Genomic DNA, 22738 nt, shown 5'->3' with positions numbered 1-22738 from the left:
AAAATTGCCCAATCGATTTCAAACTCTGCATGATGATTCTTATAACATTGGGGTACGTTTTAATTTTCACTAGAAAGTCCGTATGTACATTTAAACATGGCGATTTTTTAAATTTTTAACAACAACTTTTTGTCTGCTATAATTATCCTATAATGTTTCCTAGAATAACAAGGTACAACATTATAAGCGAGGTATCACTATAATCAAATCCTAAATATGAAAGCATATCCTTTTACTGTATTCTGCATTTACACAATTTTGCAACAAATTTATGAACAAATTTTGGTAAGATTTATTTACTTTTTACATCCATTAACAATCTTTAATAAATTGTTTTTTTGTTTCTTTATTTGATTTTAATAATGATTAATAATATAAAGGTATGCATGTGTTTAATTGTGTACAGAAATATTAGTGCATTTTAATGTGTATGAACTGAACATATTAGCAATTATTTGCAGAAACCAAGGAGATAGATAGACTTGCTTTTGACTCCTTAACTCTATTTCAGGGGAGCGTCTAAATTATTAGTATTCTGGGGGAACAATGCTCCCCCCACCATATATCGTAAACTATAAAAGATATCAAGACACACTTAAAAGTAAAAATGTTCATTTTCATTGTCATAAACGGTGATAACGGTAAAAATCTGAAAAAATAGGTGTAGAATTTGATAATGTTGAATTTTTTCAATTAAATAATTTTATAGTAGTTATTAACAAACTTCTTAGTTGCAATTAAAAAAACGGCACTTTTTCATGGATAATTGCGGAAAGTATGTGTTCAAAAAATCGCCGTTTTTATAAATGTTTTAGATGAATGGCGGGGGGGGGGGGGATATTTTCATTTAAAATGTATATTTTATGGCCAATTAAAGTTAGTAGGGCGCTCCAGGTACTAGGTACATCTGGTGCCAGGTATATCTATGAACGGCCTTTCTGAGGTTGAAAATGCTTTAGTAAGAATGTTATCAATGTTACTTTTTGTTTTGTTCCCAAAAATACCACAAAAAGATTTGATTAACTAATTATTAGGGGTGGGTCCTGTGGCCGCCAGGATTAATGGATAAAAAAATTACAAATTGCATTTGAAGAATCCAAATTTTTTAAAACTATCTTTCATTAAAATGAGATGCAAAAAATACTCCCCACCGGACTAGGGTTAAAAGTAGTATCCATGAAAGGGATTCTGTGATATCACTATTGTTAATTATGATTCAGGTGAGATTACCTAATGTTCAATCTTTTAATTAGAGAAAAACTGAGCTCCATAAACGAAATGTTTTAATTTGATTCTATATCGTAAAAACCAGTATTTTTAAAGGGCCTGTTTTAGTCGAATATATATGAGAGTATCCATAAATTAAAGTAACAAGATGTTTTTTTTGTCCGTGCGTAATACCATAAGATCTCATTCTTACTTTACCGATAGGTTTCTCCATTACAGTTAGGCTTCTTATACATCTAGTGAAGGTTCAAAACTAATTTACATGCGCCCTCAAAAATTAAATATTTCCAAACTTTTTACGCGCATAACATCTTCATAGAACATTTCAAAAAGCCTGCTTCAATCCTTTTTAATTGAATCCTGTTTTGTGAAACCTTTTTACATTATAAAAACTCTTCAATTCTTAACCATGTAATTACACTTTCCAAACTATTGATTATTAAATTAATGCAAAAAGTTAAAATCACAGTCTAACATTTTAGAAAGGCTAATCTAAATTACTTGCATTAATAACAAGTTAGTCATGCTTAAGTTTTCATTTGTTTTAGACATTTTTAATTTTCTACAGTAAGACCCATAAAAAAAGTATTTTAGGGTATGCAGCCTTTATTTCTTATTGTATCATAAAAAATTAATTACAAGTAAATTGGTTTATCTTTGTTTATTATTTTTCAGTTAGCAGAACGACATTATACATCCATGAAAACATTTTGAACAAAAAAATCGATTTCTCAAGAAACTTTGGCTTTATAATCTCCGTTGATAAATGCATAAACTTAATTTTTTTCTTTATCTTGTGTAAAAAACTGTATATAGAACAAGAACATATTGTACTTTTGATGATACATTAAGTAATAATGGCTGCATACCCTAAAAAAAATATTTTTTTTGTGGGTCTTACTGTATTTTTAAAAAAACTCAACTTAATATGATATTTATTACATTATGAGTATTAAAAAAGTAAACTTTGGATCATGGAAAGAAAAAGAAGTTGTGGATTTCATTGTATTTTCACAGTAGTTTTTCTCCTATTTCTAGCCCCTTTAGGGAGGCAATAACCCTGCGGGGCCAATTTCCTAACCCTGCAGGTCAATTATCAACCTTTACCTAACCTAACTTAAGATAACATATCAAAAGTTACAGTAAAAATTAAACAAAACCAGATACCTTGTTTTCTTTCTATGATCCTTAACTTTTTGTAGATATGATGAATGATTCCTATTAATCACAATGCTACGAGAACTGTTAGGCCTGTGTTGGACACTGACCTTTGTTAGTCAAAGCCAGGCTGCTAACTTTCATTTCTCACCACTTGAGGTTGGCTCAAGGAAAGATGGGTAAATACTCAAAGATGTTTTGACATGCAAAACAAGTTCTTTTGTTTTATTTCTCTTTCTCAGTCGGGCTGCCTTTGGCAGGTTTTGGCTACTTTTATATTTTTCCCCATATCTTTGGTGTTATTGGAGCAATTTTAAACTTTTTACCTTGTTCTGAGCAGCCAGTGTGTAATTTACTTTAACCGCTGGTCGGTCAGTTATCATACAAAATAAAATAAGGTTGCATGTTTATTTTCTGCAATAATTATAACAAAAATTGGACCTTAAAGGGCGAATATAGTTTCAATATGATATGAGCTTATATGAAAGGTGCCATTACATACTTTTAAAATATCTATGTTAAATTTAAAAAATCAAAAAAATCCTTAAGTAGATTTTGCAATTTTTGCTTTTACTTCAACATATGATAAATGAGAAAGTCAACAAAATCGTTTATTTTAGCCATTTACAAGACTTTTTTTGACTATTTTTCTTAAGTTTAATTGACTATTACATTGGCATGCATCTTAATTGATAATTAAAGTGTTTATTTTTTATATTATATACTATTTATTGATTTTTTAAAAATCGTAAAAATAATTTGCGTCAGTTTGCGTCCGGAGTAATTACTAGGGTAAATAATACGTTTTAAAGTTTTTTTTTCTGTATAAAGATCAATGATTAATTCTTCATGATATAATTACCCTAGTACGCATTTTTCAACACACACACACAAACGCACCGATCGCCAGATTTTCTCCAGAAAAAAATATAAGAAAAAAAAACACTATTCACCTATTATTTTTGTCCTCTTTAAATTAATTATAACAATTACCATATAATTTTCATACTTACATGAAATAAAATTTCTCCTGTAAAGGTTTTTTTTTAAAAAATAAAATTCATATACTTTACACTTTGTTGGGGAATATTGTCAAGGAAGAAACAATCCACAATACAAAAAAATAGATTGATAACTGGTTTCCACTTTTATTACGACTATCATTTAACGAAAGCTTTTTAATTCAACCTTAAACCGAAGCCTTGTGTGATGCTAGGGTGTTTGGAGTTCTTAGGGAACCACACTTATTACAAAAATTTATCCTGAGAATGTTCAGGTTTTATGCTATAACAGACTTATACAATTGGATATGTCAATATCTTAAAGTTACTTATAATCTATGGAATTGCACGGTTTTTTTGAGCCCATATTATATTCAACCTATATTCGCCCTTTAACACAATAAGTTAATATTTTTTTAGATATATGTAATATGTATAGAGTTTGATAGTTATTTAACGATTCTTTGAATGTATTCTCTTCATTATTCAAAATTAATTTTTAAAAATTACCATACCCATCTCATTATAAAAAAAAATCAATACTCCTTTACCTTTCTTAAAGTTGGTTATAGAGTGAACAATCCACCTAAAGAGAAATATGTTTTTTTAAAATTAATTTTCAATATTTTACATATTTAAGTTTCACAGTCTTTTTATAACATTGCTTTTTTATCTTATCTGTTTTTATCTGAATCAATTAAATATTAAGCAGCATTCAACAATTTCATTTATCTGAATTAGAAGAGTTGAAGGAATATAATTTTAAAGTTTGCATATTTTTAGTTTATGGGATGACCATTATGAATATGACGCTATCATGTCCACTGGGATCATGGTTAATCAGACTGCTGCATTTTTAGACTTTATGATACAGGTTCATTTTAGTTAATGAAACAGGAAAATTGAAATAAGTGTTTTTATTATTTAACATAATTATTATTCTTTTTTAGGAAGACCTCCTTGGGAAAGGTATGTAATAAACATGGACCAAATATTAATAATAGTAGCAAACTCAGTTAAACTAACAATATTTTTGAAAGAACCACTTATATTTTTATACCTTTTGGTAATTAGGTTATATTGGATATCGCCCTCAACTTCAAAAATGTCATCCAAAGTGGAGAAGGTATAACATTTTTTAGCAAAAAAGAGTAGTTCCATGAAATGTATTATGAACTTTTTCTTTTTCAATTTTCTGGACATAACTAAGAAATTACACAGTAAAAGTTTATTTCTTAGGAATATTTTCATCGTAAACTATATTCATCATATAGTTCACAAATATTATATAATAATATTTAAGGTATCAAAATTAAGTCAATGAATAAGTTAATTTATTGAACCATCCCTTTTCTTACTGAAAAATGCAATAAACTTAGTTCTTTTTTATACTCACATCTATACTAAAAATATTTATTGAATGCTTCAAGAAAAAACAATGAGGATTGTGTTCAAAGTAGAATAGACCAAAAGTATCTAAATTTCCAAATGTCATACAAAATGAATGTTTACCTTCATAAACAATTCTAGGCTGGAAGGAGTAACACTGGTGAACAATTTTGTTGGATTGACAGCAAAGCAAAGTAATTCTTAAACAGAGAAGATTTTATGGGTTTCATTAAATTTGAAAATTAAATAAATCATTTTATATGGTCTAAATAATCTTATTTATTCATTTTTAAGCCTAAAATATAAGGTTCAATATTAAGGATTAAAACCTTTTTTTAGATATGTTCCGACCAGATGGAAAGTGTGGTGAAGGCTTTCCTATTGAAGGTTGTACCAAAGAACCTAATAATTTTTTTAGTTCTTTACATATATGACAGTAAATATAAAGGGGGTGGGGGGGCGAAAGTGACACTTTTTGAAACCAAAACTTAAAGTCAAAGGAACCCAACTAAAAAAAGAGTTACAGGTCTGACATTTTGCATGGCAGTTGCTTTTTAGGGGTACAATATGGAACTGTGAAAAAAACGGCGGCGCAACCGCCGAAAACCGCCGAGAAAAGGCAAAAAAATTTCTTCACAGTTCCATATTGTACCCCTATAAAGCAACTGCCATGCAAAATCTCAGACCTGTAACTCTTTTTTTAGTTGAGTTCCTTTGTTGACTTTTAGTTTTGGTTACAAAAAGTGTCACTTTCGCCCCCCCCCCCCCTTTTGCAATTATTACTCAAATGTAGAAATTTTGCAATAATTCTACACTAATTGCTCTAAAAAAGTTATATTCTTTATAATTAATTTTTATTAGAGTTTAACAGTCTAACACTGAAATGAGAATTTTTACATCCATTTTTAGGGACTGATATCCCATCTGGTTGTGACCAATCAAATGGGAAGAAATGTTGCTCACTTACAAATGATTGTACTACTGATTGTTCATGTGTTTCATTGGAATGCATAGATTATGAATTGCGTAAGCTAGCTTTTCAATAATTTAAATATATGATGTTTTACATTTACTTTTGGTATGATTTGGAAGGGATTATTATGTCTTACCAGTCTAGATTCTTAGTGTTCAAGATCCATATTAATGTATTAAAGGGAGTGTGAACGTAATAATTTCTCATCTGATTATCAAATCTTAACATTTTCTAAGTTCATTTCACTACACCGATCAACCAAAAACGTCCTATTAACAAAAATATGCAGGAATAATGCCTTGATTTTATGGTATTTTGGGAGGGAAAAAGGAAAAAAAGGGAAAATCTGAACGTTTGTGTTTCTTATAATGTTTGTAGGGATATTTAACTTGTCATATATGGTTGAAACAATTTACTTACTGTTAAGGATTTATTTTATGATATAAAATTGCCAATTAGTTTTTTTTATAACGTAGTAATTAGGTAATAAAGACCTATTTTAAATTTGTAGTATTGACATAAAAATACCTCACTGTCTACAAAGGGTTGAATCTCACAGGTTATTTAAAATGATAATATCCTTTTTTATTGTGTTGGACAGTAAATAACCCACTTTGGAGGATTAGTTTACACTTTTATCAGACTGTTTATAAAGAAATATTGCGTCTTTATTATTTACAAATTTGTAATTAAAGGTGGGCGAGAGATGGGCCATCTAAAGTTAATTGGATACTAATAAAAACCTGTTTCTAAATTTGTTATTGTATTTGGTTTTCAATAAAAAATATTGCTTATTTTATCAATTTCTAAGTAACTATACATTGGTTTAAAGCAAGGATTATGTTAAAAGTCAGCTTAACCGTTAGGAAAAATTAAGAACCATGTGAAAAAGTTTAATTTTAGCTATAATGGGAGAAAATAGCAATTTAATGCACATTTTATATAATACGGAAAATTTCTTCCTTTCCCTGTACCTTATAAAAATCGTCGGAAAAAGCCGTTTTTTAAGCAAACAAAAGCGCGTTTTGCTCTATCTGTGAGATATTATGAATGAGATAATGTTAAGATTTGATATTAAGATGAGAAAAATTTACGTTCACAGTCCCTTTAATGTTTGAATTCCTACATTAAGGGGATGATACAATAGAAAGTTCATATGAATTGGTAGAAATTTTTGACGCTGCAGAATGTGCTAGGTAAATATGAATAAAAACACCTTAGACATAATGAATTTATTTTGAATATGAACCTCAAACTAAAACTGGTATTAAACTTTACTAAAAATATAGAATATGGTATTGAAAATTTTGTCCACAAAAGTCTTGGCTCCTTGTTGTTTGTTGTTTTTATGGATAACTCATGTGGCCTTTGTATTTCTCTAAAGTGGCTTTTTATATTCATTCAATTCATTTTTTGTATTAATTAAGGAGATGCTTACTTAGCCCAGCCTGTGATATGTTTACACAAGTACTTAAACCTACCTTTACAGTGTCAGTTAATGTTGATGGTATTGCTGCAAGTAAACTTTTTTGCATTTTCTATCCTTACATACCAATGAAAGGAAAACAACTGTGGCAGGTAATTAAATCATGATTTGACAATTCAATTTTAAATATCTTAAATATTTATTTATTTTCTTCTTTACAAGAAAAATAGGGTATAGTCCCTTTTTGGGCTTTTCTTCGTATTTTCACAGCAGCTTTTCTCATATTTCTAGCCTCTGCAGGGGGCTTGAACACTGCGGGGACAATTGCTTAGCTATGCGGGACAATCACCTAACCTGATATAACCTAAAATAACCTATCAAAAGCTATTGTGAAAATATCACGAAACCCCTCTTTAGAGGCATTGGCACATAAGGTACTTTACACAAAAAATATTTATGATACAAATTATTTCTAGATATCTGAACCAACAGGACATACTTATGTTTTGGAATGTGATGAAAGCCAAGGGAACATATTAAAGGTGAGCCAGTAAAATATTGATTTATCACAAAATACCTTACAATATATAATTTAATTTTAAGTAAAATAAAGAAAAAATGGTAAATTAGCTCTTTAATTTATAATGAAACAAGCAGAAATTTTATATTTTTTTTTTTGATACAATGCAGTCTAGGTAAAAAGGTCTTGTAATCAATATTTCCAGAAATCCATGACGTTTAAAAACTGAATGTACTTGTTAGGCCCCCACTTCACTTATAGAAGTGAAATAAGAAGGCATATAAATAATCTGGAGTAAAAATCCAATTATGCACCACTGAAAGCTTGACTCAAAAACCCAAATAAATTAAGTCTTTTTTTGTGCAAACATGATATTTACAACAGTATTTAAAGTTTATATATTTTTGGATAATCCATGATCCATCCCAGGAATTTTTTACCAAGAACTGCACATGATAAAAATTTTTAAATCTTGGTAAATGCATAAAATTTTTTAATATGGCAACACATTTTTGTATAACATCTATCAAATTTTACCAGTTTGTGGAAAAAATGCCGTTCCAAATTTAGTTTTTTATAAATTCTATTTTATTTTGAAAATTACAAACTTTATTATATTTCCTAAGTTAGTGTTAAAGAATGTCAGCATTTGATTCTTAGCTTTTATTCAGTAATAGTCGTCGAGCCTCTGGCCCCTCCTATTATTATTTAAATGAATTATTACAAAAGATAATTAAGATCAAGATAAAAGTTCAGGCTAGATATTACAAACTAAAAAAATATGAATAAACAATAATATAAAAAAACTATCAATTGATTTAATGGAATAGAATTAAAACTGTCTAAAATTTAACATTTACATCATAGTTATCATTATAAAAAATCTAGCTTTATAGTCAAAGATAAATAAAATAGATAAATTAGCCAAAATGTTTTAAATATAACCAACCAATAAATGATATAAGACTTTTGTTAAAAAATATTATTTGATTTCAACTAGAATTACAAAATTAGGATGAACTGTTGCTAGTCCTCATTACTTTACATTAACAAAATTATTGATAAAAACTAATTGAATAAATAGATAGAAAGTCATAGATAAAGGAATAATAATAGTAGCTTTTATATAATAAAATTTACCTTGAAAATTATAAATGTTATAACTAATTAATTAAGATACAAAAACCATTTTTAATATTAAGAAACCCTAATAGTATAAACAATGAAATATGATTGAAATGATAAACATTAACAGCTGTTTTCTGTATTCATACTGGCTGTTGTTTATATTCTAAATCATTTTTTAAAAGTTTAAACTAGAAAAATACATAAAAACATATGTTTAGAGGTGCTAAAATAATGATGCAATATTAAAAAGGTCATTTATCAAATTAAAGTAAAACAAGGATGACAACATCCATAAAAGCAATGAAACGATAGGACAAATGGACATTAACACTTATATAGTGTCAGAACTGAATAATCAGAATAAAAATATAAGAGTCGAAGCAAAATTGTAAACAAATTTAAGGAAATACTGCGTGATACAGGATAATGGTCATGGACTTACTTACATTTATAGGACTTGATTATATAGAGTTGCTTTGCTTAAAACATTATACTTTGTTGTCCCAGTAATCAATATACCAAAAATCAGATCAATTGATGATTAGATCACATAAAAATTTGTTGTTAAAAAAGAAAAAAAAATCAACATGTTTAAGATGGACGTACAGACATTTTGGTAATGATTATAGAGTTGCTACGCTTTCTAAATCGTACCTATCTACTAAAGGAATCACCATGCAAAGTTTGAAATCGATAGGACAATTCTAAAATGCTTGAATTAACGAAAAAAGCTATCTGTTACAGACGGACGGACGGACGGACGTACGGACGGACCGACCCTAATTATAGAAAAGCTTCGCTTTTAAAAACCCGTAAATTCTTTGCAATGCTATTACCTGATACATATTGCAGCTATGCTTAGATTTAATAGAAATTTTTTTTAAAAATGTTATTTTATAAATTCTATTATCTTTTTTTATTTAAATATTAATAGGTTATGAAATAGGATTATTTTCTTTTGTTGTTTACATACCTTGAAAAATAAATATGTATCAAATAAAGTTATCATAAGTGAAATAATTATTTTAATAATATACAGGACAATGATTGGACAGGAACTGTTCCACCTGCATCATGGACCCAAACTCATGAATGGTTACTTTTATATTTAGAAATATTGATTTGAAAAAAATATTTATGAGAAATTGTAATGATATAGCTCATAAATTATCTTTATAAACCAGTCTTCATACTTCTAAAATATATTTCTTAATTAAGTGGTGACCCTGTAGAAGATACCTATATAAGTACAAAACAATCACCTTATTATCCCAATCTTGAAAGGGATTTTCCAGGTACTTATTTTTTCTCAAAATCTAAAAAGTAATTCTTATTTGATTTAAAATTATGAACATAAACCAATTTTTATCCTATTAATTATGTACTTTAACGTAGACAAATGTTTCAATTTCATAATTTTGAACAAGTCCATGAATGCTGGCTGAGTATTCTTAAAATTAAATATCAACCATGTTAGAAAGACAAAGTGGGCTAAACTTTAGGGTGGCTGCAACTATTTTTTTTAAACATATGAAAGATCCATTATAAATCTTGATAGATTCTTTTAGGTAAAGATAAGACCTTTCAATTCTTAAAAATACTACTTGTTCCTATTATTATTATTCTTAACTTAAGAATAAGAATAAGATTTATTTTCAAATCGGTTTAGTTATGATAAACATATTACATAGCATTTTCTGATATAATAAATCACATCATTTATAAACTTTAACTAATGTGTTACCTACGATTATGAGACATTCCATAAACCAGAGGTGTATTAAATGGGGCCTTCAGTGTTAAAAATAATTTAAGTATTTACATATTTTAAAAAGTATTTTAAAAATTAAAATGATGTATTAGAAAGGTGTTTAGAAAAAAATAAATAAATTGATTTTTAATCCTAATCTAAGCTCTCTCACAAGCAGTGTCATATAAAATGGCTCAATTTTTTTGCTAAATAATATTAAAAAAAGAAAGACAAGCCGAATTGATAGGTGAAAATAATCAAAACCGTGGCTTTGCTAACCAAAGTTTAAATAAGATTGTCAGGAAAGCATTTATTGCAGACAGCCTTAGTACATACTGTTTCAACTTGAATCATTAAATAAGCTGTAAGATTTTTAATAAACATTTTACGTGGTTGATAAGAATTAAGAAGATCATTAAAGCAATTTTTATTCCAAAGGTTAGGTAAACAAAAGTATGGGAGATTCTCAATGCTTTTGTATCTAATAATAGGGATATAAAAATGATTACCATTCAATCTCCTGTTGTTTCTTATATTATTATTAACCTCGTTTTTTCTTTTCCATGTCTCCTGGAAAGAGAGTAGAAGTTTGTCATTTATATAATCATACATTAAAAGAAGTTTGGAGTAATCTACTAATTGTGGGAGAGGCATAATATTTAATTTATTAAAATTTTCTGCTGTATGTGAGTTATATTTAGTCATCATCATCATCATCAGGCGCGTCTCTCTTTTGGACTCTGTAGTCCAGAGAATACGGCCACCCTGTTCCTCCATGATGTCCTGTCCTTGGCATGGTTTTCAGCTTCTCCCCATGTTAATTCTAAGTTAAAGAGGTCTTTTTCAGTGCTCTGCCTCCAGGTCATTTTTGGTCGTCCCTGTTTATGTTTACCAGTGGTAGGGTTCCATTTTAAGCACTTTTTTGGAATCCTGCTTAGTTCCATTCTGAGCACATGTCCTAGCCATCTTAGTCTTTTATATTTCACTTCTGCTTCAATACTATTGCACTTGGTCTTGGCATACAGTTCAATGTTTGATATTTTGTTTGGCCAAAATATTTTGCAAATTCTTCTTAGGCAGCTATTATGAAATGCATTAAGTTGTTTTGTTTCAGTTTTCACAGTTCTCCAGCATTCAGCCCCATAAAGAAGAACTGATTTCACATTACTATTGTAAAGTCTGATTTTTGTTTTCAGAGCAAGTTTCTTTGAATTCCAAACCTTGTGTAGACTGTTGAAAGCAACCCTAGCCTTATCAATCCTGTTTTTAATATCAGCTTTTGAGCCATCTTCACTGCTGATAACACTCCCCAGATAGGTGAATTTGTTACTTTGTTTCAATTGTTCACCATTTATTGTTATACTTTGATCAGGGTTTGTAGGTATATTCATAATTTCGGTCTTCTTGACATTAACAAAGAGCCCGACTTGTCCTGCATATTTGACTAGTCTATCTGTCTTAGCTTGTAGATGTTTGATTGTTTCTGAAATCAGTGCCAGGTCATCAGCAAAGTCCAGATCTTCTATGTGTCCTAGTATGCCCAGCTGGAGACCACGTTTTTTGTCCTTGGTGGTTTTCTTCATCACCCAGTCAATGACCAATATAAAAAGAATAGGTGATAAAATGCATCCCTGTCTAACTCCAGTGCTTATTTTGAAAAAAATCAGATGTCTTATTGTTTGCAACTGAAACACAGGCTTGGAAGTTGTCATAAAATTTAGTTATCATAATTATCATCTTTTCAGGTATACCATAACTTTTTAGTATTTTCCAGAGTGTTAGTCTGTGTATGGAGTCAAAGGCCCTAGAGAAATCAACAAAATTTACATGAAGTGGCTTGTTAAATTCAACACATTGTTCAATAATCGTCCTAAGTGTGAAAATTTGGTCAACACAGCCCCTTCCAGCACGGAATCCAGCTTGTTCTTCTCTTAGTTTATTGTCAATTTTCTCATCAATTCTGTTTAAAATAACTTTACATAGGACCTTGCTTGGGATAGAAAGCAGCATAATTCCTCTCCAATTATCACAGTTGTTCAAATCTCCCTTCTTATGTAGTTTTATGATTATTCCTTTAGACCAGTCCATTGGTATCTTTTCTTGCCTCCAAATTTTATCAAAGAGATCAGTTAGAGTCCTAGCAGAAAGATTTATGTCTGCCTTGAGCATTTCGGCAGTTATCAAGTCAGGTCCTGGTGCTTTGTCATTCTTTAGACTATGTATAGCAGCTTTAACTTCTTGAATAGTTGGTGGTCTTATATCTATGTCTATTTCATGTCCTGGTTCTGGTTCAGCAGTAATTCTGGTTCAGGTCTGTTCAACACTTCTTCAAAATGCGATTTCCACCTTTCAGCAACTTCTTTTTCTGTAGTGAGTAATTTACCATCTTTAGCCTTGATAGTTTCACCACTCTTTTTGTTATATTTGCCACTTAATTGCTTAGTTATGTTGTATACTGTTTTCATGTTACCAAAGTCAGCTGCTCTCTGGGCCTTTTCAGCTAGATTGTCAATGTAATCTCTCTTGTCTTTCCTTGTGCACTTTTTGACTTCTTTGTCTTTAGCAGTATATTCAGCTCTTAAATTGCTCATGTCAGCCAAATGTTGAGCATTATGAATTTTGTTTTTAAGCTTCTTTCTCTCTTCTATTTTGTTCCATGTTTCTTCAGAGATCCAGTCCTTTTTCTCTGGTTTCTTGTGTCCTAGGATTTCCTTAGCAGTAGATTGAAAGTTTTCTTTAATTGAAGTCTATGTGATCTCAGTCTCGTCATTTAGGTCCTCTAAAACTTGAAATCTATTTCTGAGTTTTAAGACAAATTCATTCTTTATCACAGGGTCCTTTAATCTTGACGAATCATATTGTCTACCAATCTCACTCTTTTTATCATGGCCAGTACGCTTCAGCTTTAATTTAATCTTACTGACAACTAGTTCATGGTCACTGAATATGTCAGCTCCTCTGTAGCTCCTACAGTCTTGCATTGACTTGACCCATTTTCTATTGATCATAATGTGGTCAATCATGTTTCTTGTTTGTCTATCAGGTGTTGTCCAGGTATATTTGTGAATGTTTTTGTGTTGGAATAATGTACCTCCTACAACCATATCATTATTTAAACAGAATTCAAGTAAAAGTTCTCCATTTTCATTTCTTGTACCTATGCCAAAGTGTCCCAGTGCATTCTCCACTCCAGTCCTGTCAGTACCTACTTTAGCATTCATATCTCCAAGAACTAGACACATGTCATGTTTGGGTACTGAGTTTCTGATTGATTGCAGTTGATCATAAAACTCTTGTTTAACTTCTTCATCTTTGTCATTTGTTGGGGCATTGCATTGGATAATGGTCAACTTGCAGTGCCTTGATTGGAATCTAGCCTTAATTAGTCTGTCTGATATAGGTTTCCAGTCTATTAGTGAATTGACATGTCGTTTTAGAACAATTATAGCAACACCATACATGTGTTGGCTTTCATGACCAGAATAAAGTATTAGGTGGCCATCTTTGGTTGTGGTTTGTCCTTGTCCTGTCCATCTACATTCTGCAATTCCAAGTATTCCAATATTGTAACTTGTCATTTCTTTAACTACTTGAGCTGTTTTGGTTGACTCATACATTGTTCTAACATTCCAGGTTCCTATCTTACAGCTTTCCTTAGAACTTATTGGTCCTGTCATCAAGTTGATAGCTTCCTTTCGGATTTCACCATCATCTTTCATATTCTCAGTAAACTGAGCATCAGTTCCAACAGTTCTTGTTTCATGCACACCTCTGGCTGTGTTAAAGCCATAAGTGTTTGAGGTTTTGTGGGTGGTTTCGCTAACTGTGGGGATTTTTACAGGTAGGATAGTTAGTCCTACGCAAACCTTCCATATCCCTGGAAGGAAGGGTGACTTGATAAGAATTAAGAAGATCATTAAAGCAATTTTTATTCCAAAGGTTAGGTAAACAAAAGTATGGGAGATTCTCAATGCTTTTGTATCTAATAATAGGGATATAAAAATGATTACCATTCAATCTCCTGTTGTTTCTTATATTATTATAAACCTCGTTTTTTTCTTTTCCATGTCTCCTGGAAAGAGAGTAGAAGTTTGTCATTTATATAATCATACATGAAAAGAAGTTTGGAGTAATCTACTAATTGTGGGAGAGGCATAATATTTAATTGATTAAAATTTTCTGCTGTATGCGAGTTATATTTAGTACCAGTAATTATTCTTATTGCTTTTTTCTGTAATTTAATCAATGGTTCACGGTAAGATTTAGGACAGGATGACCAAATTGGTTAACAATACAATAAATGAGAATGAATGAATGAATGATAAAGGGTGGTTAATGATTTTTTGCAAAGAAAATTTTTTGCTCTATTTATCATATACAAAGAACTAAAAACTTTTTTTCTAATAAAATTTATATGATACTTGAAACTGAGATTACAATCAATAAATACACCTAGGAATTTTATTGCAGGTATTTTACTTCTGCTATTAACAACACCAATCTTATCAATCAGCTCAGGATTGTTTTCATTATCATTATTAGAATCAATGAATACATTGATATTTTCTTATTCTTTTGTGTCTTCTCTTTTGTTGAAAATCATGATTTTTGTCTTCTCTGCATTTAAAGATAATTTATTTGCCCCAAACCAATTGTTGATTTTTTTAAGTTCATTATTTAGTTTAATAATAATATCATTTAGGTTATCTCCCGACACAACAAAACTAGTGTCATCTGCAAAAAGCAATGTAAATAAATCAGTAGCACTGGGAAGATCATTTATATAAATTAAAAACAAAATTGGACTTAGTATCGATCCTTGTGGCACTCCTTTTGTTATCTCCAAGTATTCTGATGATTCATCCCCAATGACTACAAATTGTCTTCTTTGATTTAAATAATTTTTAAACCAATCCAGTTCTTTATTTCTTACTCCTATTTTTTCTAACTTTTTTAATAGAATGTCATGGTTAATTGTATCAAAACCTTTGGAGATATTGCAGAAGACTCCAATTGAAACCTTATTATTATTTTTAGCTAAAGCAAGTTCATTTATAAGGTGCATTATGGGATGTAAAGTAGACTTTTTGGCCTGGAAACCATATTGGTGTTTGAACAAAATCTCATTTTCAAGTAGAAAATCATTCAATTTATTTGCAACTATTTTTTCTAATATTTTTGAGAATATTGGCAAAAGACTTATAGGTCTATAGTTAGTTGGTAAAGACTTATCTCCAGCATCTAATGGTTTTAATTTACAGATTGGCAGTACCTTAGCAATTTTTAATTGAATGACTCCTGTAAAGAAAGATCTATTTATAATGTGGCATAAAGGAACAGCTATAAAGTTAATAATTTTCTTTAAAATTGAATTTGAAATATCAAACATATCAGTTGAGTTCTTAGATTCCATGCCTTTTACAACATCAATAACATCTTTAGGATATATCTGAAACTTAAATGTTATAGCTTGTCCTGTTGGATGGAAAGATTATATGGGTAAACAGTGTTTAAGATTGCGTACAGACAGGTATCTTATTAACTAATTTCACTAAATAATAATCAAAGGAAATGATTTGTGATGCTAAATTTTCTTTTATTGATTTGCAACACTGATTATTGAGTTAAGGCTATAAAGATTGATATATTTAAATGATAAAATTTTTATTTAAGTAATTCATTTGATGACCATGTGTGCAAGGAGTGAGTATGTTTATGTTTTTTTATATAAATAAAAATAAGTTTTGTTTCATTAGTATATACTTTATTGGAAAATAAACAAATGTTTTGCCAATTTAATTCAACCAGCCCCTTTATAGACAATGACATCCTCTTGATTTTTATAATAATCAATAACAATTATGATTTTAGCTCCAATTCAATGTTTGCTGTTGTTGAAGATGATCCAAAGTTTACCTGGATCAAAAGCAGCTTTCCAGTAAGTCAAGATGTGATCCTTTTTTCAAAGAGCGAAACTGCTCTCCATCATGCTAAGTAGAAAATGTTATTTTCTTGCCTGCTATTTAAAATTCATTTGTATATGATAACTCTTTCCACAGAGCATTCATTATATTATATATATATATATAATTTACTTGGTTCAAGAATAATTAAGTAAAAATGAATTTATATATTGATAAATTAAGTTTCTTGATTTTCATTCTTTTCTATTTTTCTTTTCCTCCCCCTCTTTTTAATATGCTCTAAACATCTAATCTACATATAAATGCTATTGTTCTTGTTAAAAAAATAATAATAGATAAAGTAGATCTAGAACCCTAATAGGTGAATTCAACCTATTAGAACAAACTGTAGGAACAATCCAGAATTATTATTAGTTAGAACATGGGCACTAGGATATATAAGTTGGAAGGAATTTTAATTAGTTAGGGGGAGATTTGAAATCTGCATCAAATTTTAAGGATTTTTATAAAATTCGTTTTTTGTATAATTCTTTATCTAAAAGCGGAAATACAATTCAAGTTAATTAATTTTGACATCTGTGATTGGTGGATTGAAAACTATGTGCGCTCTGATTTTATAAAAAATCCTTAAAATTTGATGCAGATTTCAAATCTCCCCCCTAACATTAAAATTCTTTCCAACTTAAATATCCTAATGGACACATTTTGGTAAAGAAGTTATTTTTTTAAACTAGAGAAATTATATTGTCAAGATAATTTGTTTCTCGAATAATTGAAATCATTATATATGACTAATTATATGAAAAAATTATGCTTAGTTTATGTAGCCAGGACGGCGCAGAAGGTATTTCCCATACCAACATCTGTTTGAAATGTGTTAAATTCTAAACCTTATCTTAGATGTTTTTGCAAAACATGTACTATTTAACCAATTTTAATTTATTAAGGGAACTGATATTTCTTTTGGTTTAAACGGTAAGTATTAATCATTACAATTTACACACTTCTTTGGTATGATGTTGTGTGGATCATACAAGAACCCGACAGCAAGCAGGCACACTATAATTTACTCTAATGTTGTGGGTTAACAAGGGGAATACTATCTAGTTATAATTGTCTATTTTTGTAAAGTTTTTTTTATAGAATTTAAAATATGAATTTTTAACAGCAGCAGTAGTCCAATTTGGTCAATGGCTGCAGCTACAGCGTCAGATAACAATCAGCTAAAAAATGGCAAGATTTCTATACTAAAATTTTGCATTATGTAGATGAGCTTAAAATTATAGTTTGGATAAGATACTTACATTTGCAAGAGATTCTATTAATATGGGATATTATAGTATTTTGTAATAGGAAGCAAAATGTGACCTTGATTGGCTATAATAGTTGGAGAATATTTATGAAAAATTAAACTATAAAGCCATTTTTAGACCTTCAGCACTAATATGGGTTGGGCTGCAATCTAAGTATGGATCAACTTTTTTCTAAATACACTAACTTATATTCTTTAAAAATGCAAAACTCCTGAGCACATGAGGATAAGGAATAGTTTCTTTTTAAAGATAAGTAGAGCCATTTTTTCGATTAAAGAAAATATCTTGATTTTTTAAAATTTAGATATAGAAGTTACACATAAATGGAGATGGCTTAAAGACAATTGGTATTGGACTCCAGAAATTGATAATTTGGCAACGTTATACCCAGGGTATATGTTTTAATTCTTACGTCAATGCTTTTAAGAGAGATTTAAATTATTAATTAATAATTAATAATCAATTAATAAATGATTTATAATTGATACTTTCGCAAAGTTTGATGATATTGTCTTGTTATTATTGAAATGCCTTTCAAACTTTGAATATAGTTTTATTCATAATATCTAATAATAGATAGAGCTGATTTTTTAAACAAATGAAAAATTTTGATTGAACAGAATAAATGTACTGTTCACTTTTATTGATATTTGTAGTTGGTGGTTACAGAGTACACTTCCAAATAATAAATGTGCAAGATATCGATCTGAAGCAGTATGTAAGATTTTATATTTATACTTTGTACTTTGTTTTTAAAATTTTGTTGTTGCTCAATTTAATAAATTTACCCCTAACAGAAATGAATAATAAGTATCTTATTTTCTTCCTTTGAATTGGGAAGTTTTTTAGCAGAAAAATAGTTAATGATTTTTAACAAGTATGCCTTGACAATAAATTAGTAATTGTTATTTGATGAATGAAGACCAGTTTACAAGGTCATAGTTTCAACAACATAACTTTAAATGTTTAAATTCATAAAATATACTTTTTTTCTGGGTATAAAAGTCTCCAATCCAATGAAGAATTTTAAGTTAATAATTAATTTAAGTAAGTTCAATTTAGCGATATAAATTTAATAAAAAAGACCATATACTATAGACACTATTAAAAAAGTACCATAGTTGAAGATGAAATAGTATATTCCGACCCAATGACATTTGCAGTAATTTATATAATGGGAAATTAAATTTCAACTTTCAACTGTCTATATCACTGTGACAAATGTCTTTAATCTGCTAATTATAAAAAAAATACATTTAAAATAATTGTTATAATTCATTGAATGCAGTTTTATTATTTCAATGTACTAGGGATGAAGTTTGAGAATATGGGATGTGGTGCAACTGTGTTGTGCCAAAGAAAAAGAGGTAATTTCACGCTAAACTTTATCAAAACAAATGCTTAATGAGCTCATTTCTTACCAATTTCTCTTATATAATAGTTATAAATGTTTATTAGTGTCCTTTTTTGGTTTCTCATCCTCACAACTCAATTTAATTATATCAAAGAATTTCAAGTTTTTATTTCACATCAAATATGTTTTATAGTACTCACTCATAGCTCTTAGTGCATTTCCTGAATTTTTTTATCTGTGCTGCTTTCATAGTCCTATTTACGCCTCATCCTTACATGATAAAAGGATAAATTAAATTTAAGAAATCTAGGTAGCTCAAAGTAAGAAACAGTTGCAGCCTCCTTTAGCTTTGTTTCATCCATCCACAGCCTCAATAATCAGATAAAAACATTTGCCTGAAAATATTTTTTTAACTGCTTATTTTTTTAGAAAGTGCTGGTCTTGGTGGCATGGTTGATGGTTACTATGTAGAACATTTAGGTAATATATATTAAAACAAAAATTCAATTGAAAACACCAATCTAAAATTTTCAAAATTACCTATAGTTTGTTTAAGGCATCTGTCAAACGGCCACAAAGTAAGTATATTCACTATATATAGTAACTATAATAACAGGAGCTATCTTAAGTTTGATGGAGGCCTATATTATAAAGTTTAACATGAACCTAATCATACCTGAAACCAGAAATGGATTTTGTTTTGGTAGAATATTTATTTTATTAAATTTTTTTAAAGCATTTTTGAAATGGCTATCAAGAATATACTCTGATACCTTTCATAGTTAAAAATAAGAATAATAACCCACATTAATTTTCATCATGAATTAAACTTTTATTTTCTTTCATTTATTTGGTCCATCTGGCTAAATGCTTTTGTGTCTTCTTTTTTTGGGTAAAATTCTCAGCTTTTAGTGTGTTTTGCTTCATAAATATTATACTATAGCATAAAATAAAATCAGTTCTTTGGATTTCATCTATCAAATTTCATAATAATTAATACTTTACAGGGTGTTTCAAAGTAATGTTATTTTTTAAAACTTAATTACGCATAGAAAAAAAAGTATGCACATAACTTTATATGTTTGGAAAACCTGTTTTGGAACATTTATGTTTAAAATATCTAAAAATGATTATTTCAATAAATTATGCCTTAAAAACCGGGTTTTCAAAAGACCTTATTTTAAAAGATTTATGGATTTAAAAGTTGTGCAAATAAATGCAGACATTTTTAAAATTCAAATTGCGTGGCTTGTGTTAATAGTAGAAAAATGTTATGCATACCGTTAGAATCATCACAAACTCTAGTTTTTTGAAATAGTAGTTTAGGAATTACGTTGGAAAATGTAGAATAAGATTAATCAAATTACTTTAATACAGCAACTTTATATGGAGTTTGGGAACAAGATTAGAAAGTCCCGAGTCTTTTGGACTAACACAAAAATATCTAGACTTATTCCATCCAAATGGAATAATAAAGTTTTGGTTAAGGTAACTTTTTAAATTCTTAATCTAATTTTTAAAGAAACAAACATATTTTTTCCCACTCTTATTTAGTGAGAATGCTTATAAACTTTAAAACTAGATAACTTTTTTATTTAAGGTCTACAAAAGAGGCAGGTTCAGAACAAGACATCACAGCAGATATATATGTTAATGGTATTAAAGTTGATACAAAAGGCAAAGCAATTAGAAGTTCTGACACCAAAAGCTTCCCAATTATTGCTACAATAAGTCCCTTTCCAACAAACTTTCCAATTGAGATCAAAGTAGAAATCACTAAATATCAGGGTTTTACTTGGATATCACCAATTGAGTATAATATTGGTAAGAGATATTTTGTAAATTCTTAGAAAATATTAATGACAATCTGATTAAATTTGAAAACAAAAATAATTACAGATTTACCCTACTATTTGGGTTGCTATTTGACAGAAAAAGGTGATCATGAAACTGATGTAGCTACACCAGTAGACTGTCTTATACATTGTAAGGTATTTTTACTGATATCTTAGATGTTAGCCTAGATGTTATATTCTTCCAAATGCATGTTATCTATAACATTTAAAATAATTTTTAGTTTTACATTTTTTATATCTATTAGGAAAACAATAAACGCTTGGCCTTGATTACTAATGGAAAGTTATGTTCCTGTAGAGGTTCTTTTAATAAACTACAATTAAAGAATGTAATAAATGGTAATTCTTAATTTGCTAACTAATATTTAATAAAACTTACCTTGAAAAAGTAGATGTTTACAATAAAGAACATATGTTTATCTAATTCTTTCATGAAATCTATGACTATAAAACGTTTAAGGTCAATGTAATCTTCCTTGCACTGGTAATAACAATCAAATGTGTGGAGGAGAGAAAACACATTCTGCTTACATTGCAGGTTACAAAATTTTATTGATAAAAATCATTGCTTAGGTAAAATAAATCTATTCAGAGAGGAAAGGGCTTAATTTTAAACATTAGTTTTATATGTGTGATATATGAACTTTAAGTTACTATTCTTAGAGTGTGAAACTGATTACAAAAGATTTGGAGGAAGTTGTTACATTGAAGAAGCAGAGAGTACTCTACCAGGAGTGGGGACAAAACACCTAATTTAAAAATGCCTAACTAAAAATGCCTAACTAAAAACACCTAAGTTTAAAAATACCTAATGTTAAAAACACCTACCTTAAAAACACCTAATTTAAAAACACCTAATTTATAAATGCCTAATTTAAAAACGCCTAACTAAAAATGCCTAACTAAAAATACCTAATTTTAAAAATGTCTAATTTTAAAAATGCCTAATTTAAAAATACCTAATTCTAAACTATCTAAACGCCTAATTTAGAAATGCCTAATTCTAAAATATATAATTCTATCACTAAAATACCTAAAATTTGATAACATTAATACAATTGGCTAATGATTCTTAATGAAGGAGCTCCATAATCGATGAACCAATATGATTCATCTTTACAATGAAGCTTCCCATAGGTCATGGAATGGAATGTTTATAATGCTTTTGGGGAAGTTACCAACAACTTCCAATGAGAAATGGCCCTTTGAAAAAATCATTTAACTATCCGCGAAAAAATTGTCTTTGATAATATTATGATGCGATAATTAACTTTTAGATATTTTTCTATTAGGCGTGTAAACAAAATATGAGTTCATTTAATTTATCAAAGTTTTAGGTTATAATACCAAAAATTTCAATAATGATTTTGATTCACATATATATTCTTTTATGTTCCCCCAAAAAAGGAAATTAATTTATTAGATATTTTTAAAAATCAATTTAAAAAATGTATTCAACAATTTTTTTGCAATTGTGTCTTATTTGTGTGCAAATTAAGTAAACCATTCATACATCAAAACAATTGTTGAATTTTAGGAGATTCATATTTAAATTATTATAATAATTTTTTTTGTCCATGACAATAAATGATATAAAGAACTCTCTTTTTTTATGAAAAGAAACTTTTTCATTATTAGCAGCCTAATGATTAGAATCTAATGATAATAAATTTTAAAAAGAGACACTTATTAAGTAGCTAATAATTTCTTTAAAAATGT

General features: G+C 28.8%; 1 protein-coding gene across 1 annotated transcript in view; it reads left to right on the top strand.

The window, feature by feature from the left end:
- The first annotated feature begins 2427 nt into the window (after nucleotides 1-2427).
- Nucleotides 2428-22738, top strand: part of LOC145319660 (uncharacterized) — a 47486-nt gene continuing 27175 nt past the window's right edge. Inside the window, exons 1-27 of the mRNA XM_080161936.1 lie at nucleotides 2428-2564; nucleotides 4170-4260; nucleotides 4337-4355; nucleotides 4461-4512; nucleotides 4917-4969; nucleotides 5115-5162; nucleotides 5685-5801; nucleotides 6881-6944; nucleotides 7176-7326; nucleotides 7651-7716; nucleotides 9862-9917; nucleotides 10041-10117; nucleotides 16042-16102; nucleotides 16246-16275; nucleotides 16444-16510; nucleotides 17444-17471; nucleotides 18114-18201; nucleotides 18466-18527; nucleotides 19120-19176; nucleotides 19593-19643; nucleotides 19720-19741; nucleotides 20541-20651; nucleotides 20764-20987; nucleotides 21063-21154; nucleotides 21265-21358; nucleotides 21480-21557; nucleotides 21683-21751. Coding sequence (XP_080018062.1) covers nucleotides 2458-2564; nucleotides 4170-4260; nucleotides 4337-4355; nucleotides 4461-4512; nucleotides 4917-4969; nucleotides 5115-5162; nucleotides 5685-5801; nucleotides 6881-6944; nucleotides 7176-7326; nucleotides 7651-7716; nucleotides 9862-9917; nucleotides 10041-10117; nucleotides 16042-16102; nucleotides 16246-16275; nucleotides 16444-16510; nucleotides 17444-17471; nucleotides 18114-18201; nucleotides 18466-18527; nucleotides 19120-19176; nucleotides 19593-19643; nucleotides 19720-19741; nucleotides 20541-20651; nucleotides 20764-20987; nucleotides 21063-21154; nucleotides 21265-21358; nucleotides 21480-21557; nucleotides 21683-21751 — 2035 coding nt within the window. The 5' untranslated portion in view covers nucleotides 2428-2457. The remainder of the gene's footprint in view (nucleotides 2565-4169; nucleotides 4261-4336; nucleotides 4356-4460; nucleotides 4513-4916; nucleotides 4970-5114; nucleotides 5163-5684; nucleotides 5802-6880; nucleotides 6945-7175; nucleotides 7327-7650; nucleotides 7717-9861; nucleotides 9918-10040; nucleotides 10118-16041; nucleotides 16103-16245; nucleotides 16276-16443; nucleotides 16511-17443; nucleotides 17472-18113; nucleotides 18202-18465; nucleotides 18528-19119; nucleotides 19177-19592; nucleotides 19644-19719; nucleotides 19742-20540; nucleotides 20652-20763; nucleotides 20988-21062; nucleotides 21155-21264; nucleotides 21359-21479; nucleotides 21558-21682; nucleotides 21752-22738) is intronic.

This window comes from Acartia tonsa, chromosome 5 (assembly GCF_053477335.1).
Source record: "Acartia tonsa isolate MP-2025a chromosome 5, ASM5347733v1, whole genome shotgun sequence".
In the NCBI taxonomy this organism is placed as follows: Eukaryota; Metazoa; Arthropoda; class Copepoda; order Calanoida; family Acartiidae; genus Acartia; species Acartia tonsa.
The sequence above is the reverse complement of the archived record's forward strand: the minus strand, read 5'-3'. Positions and strand labels throughout refer to the sequence as shown.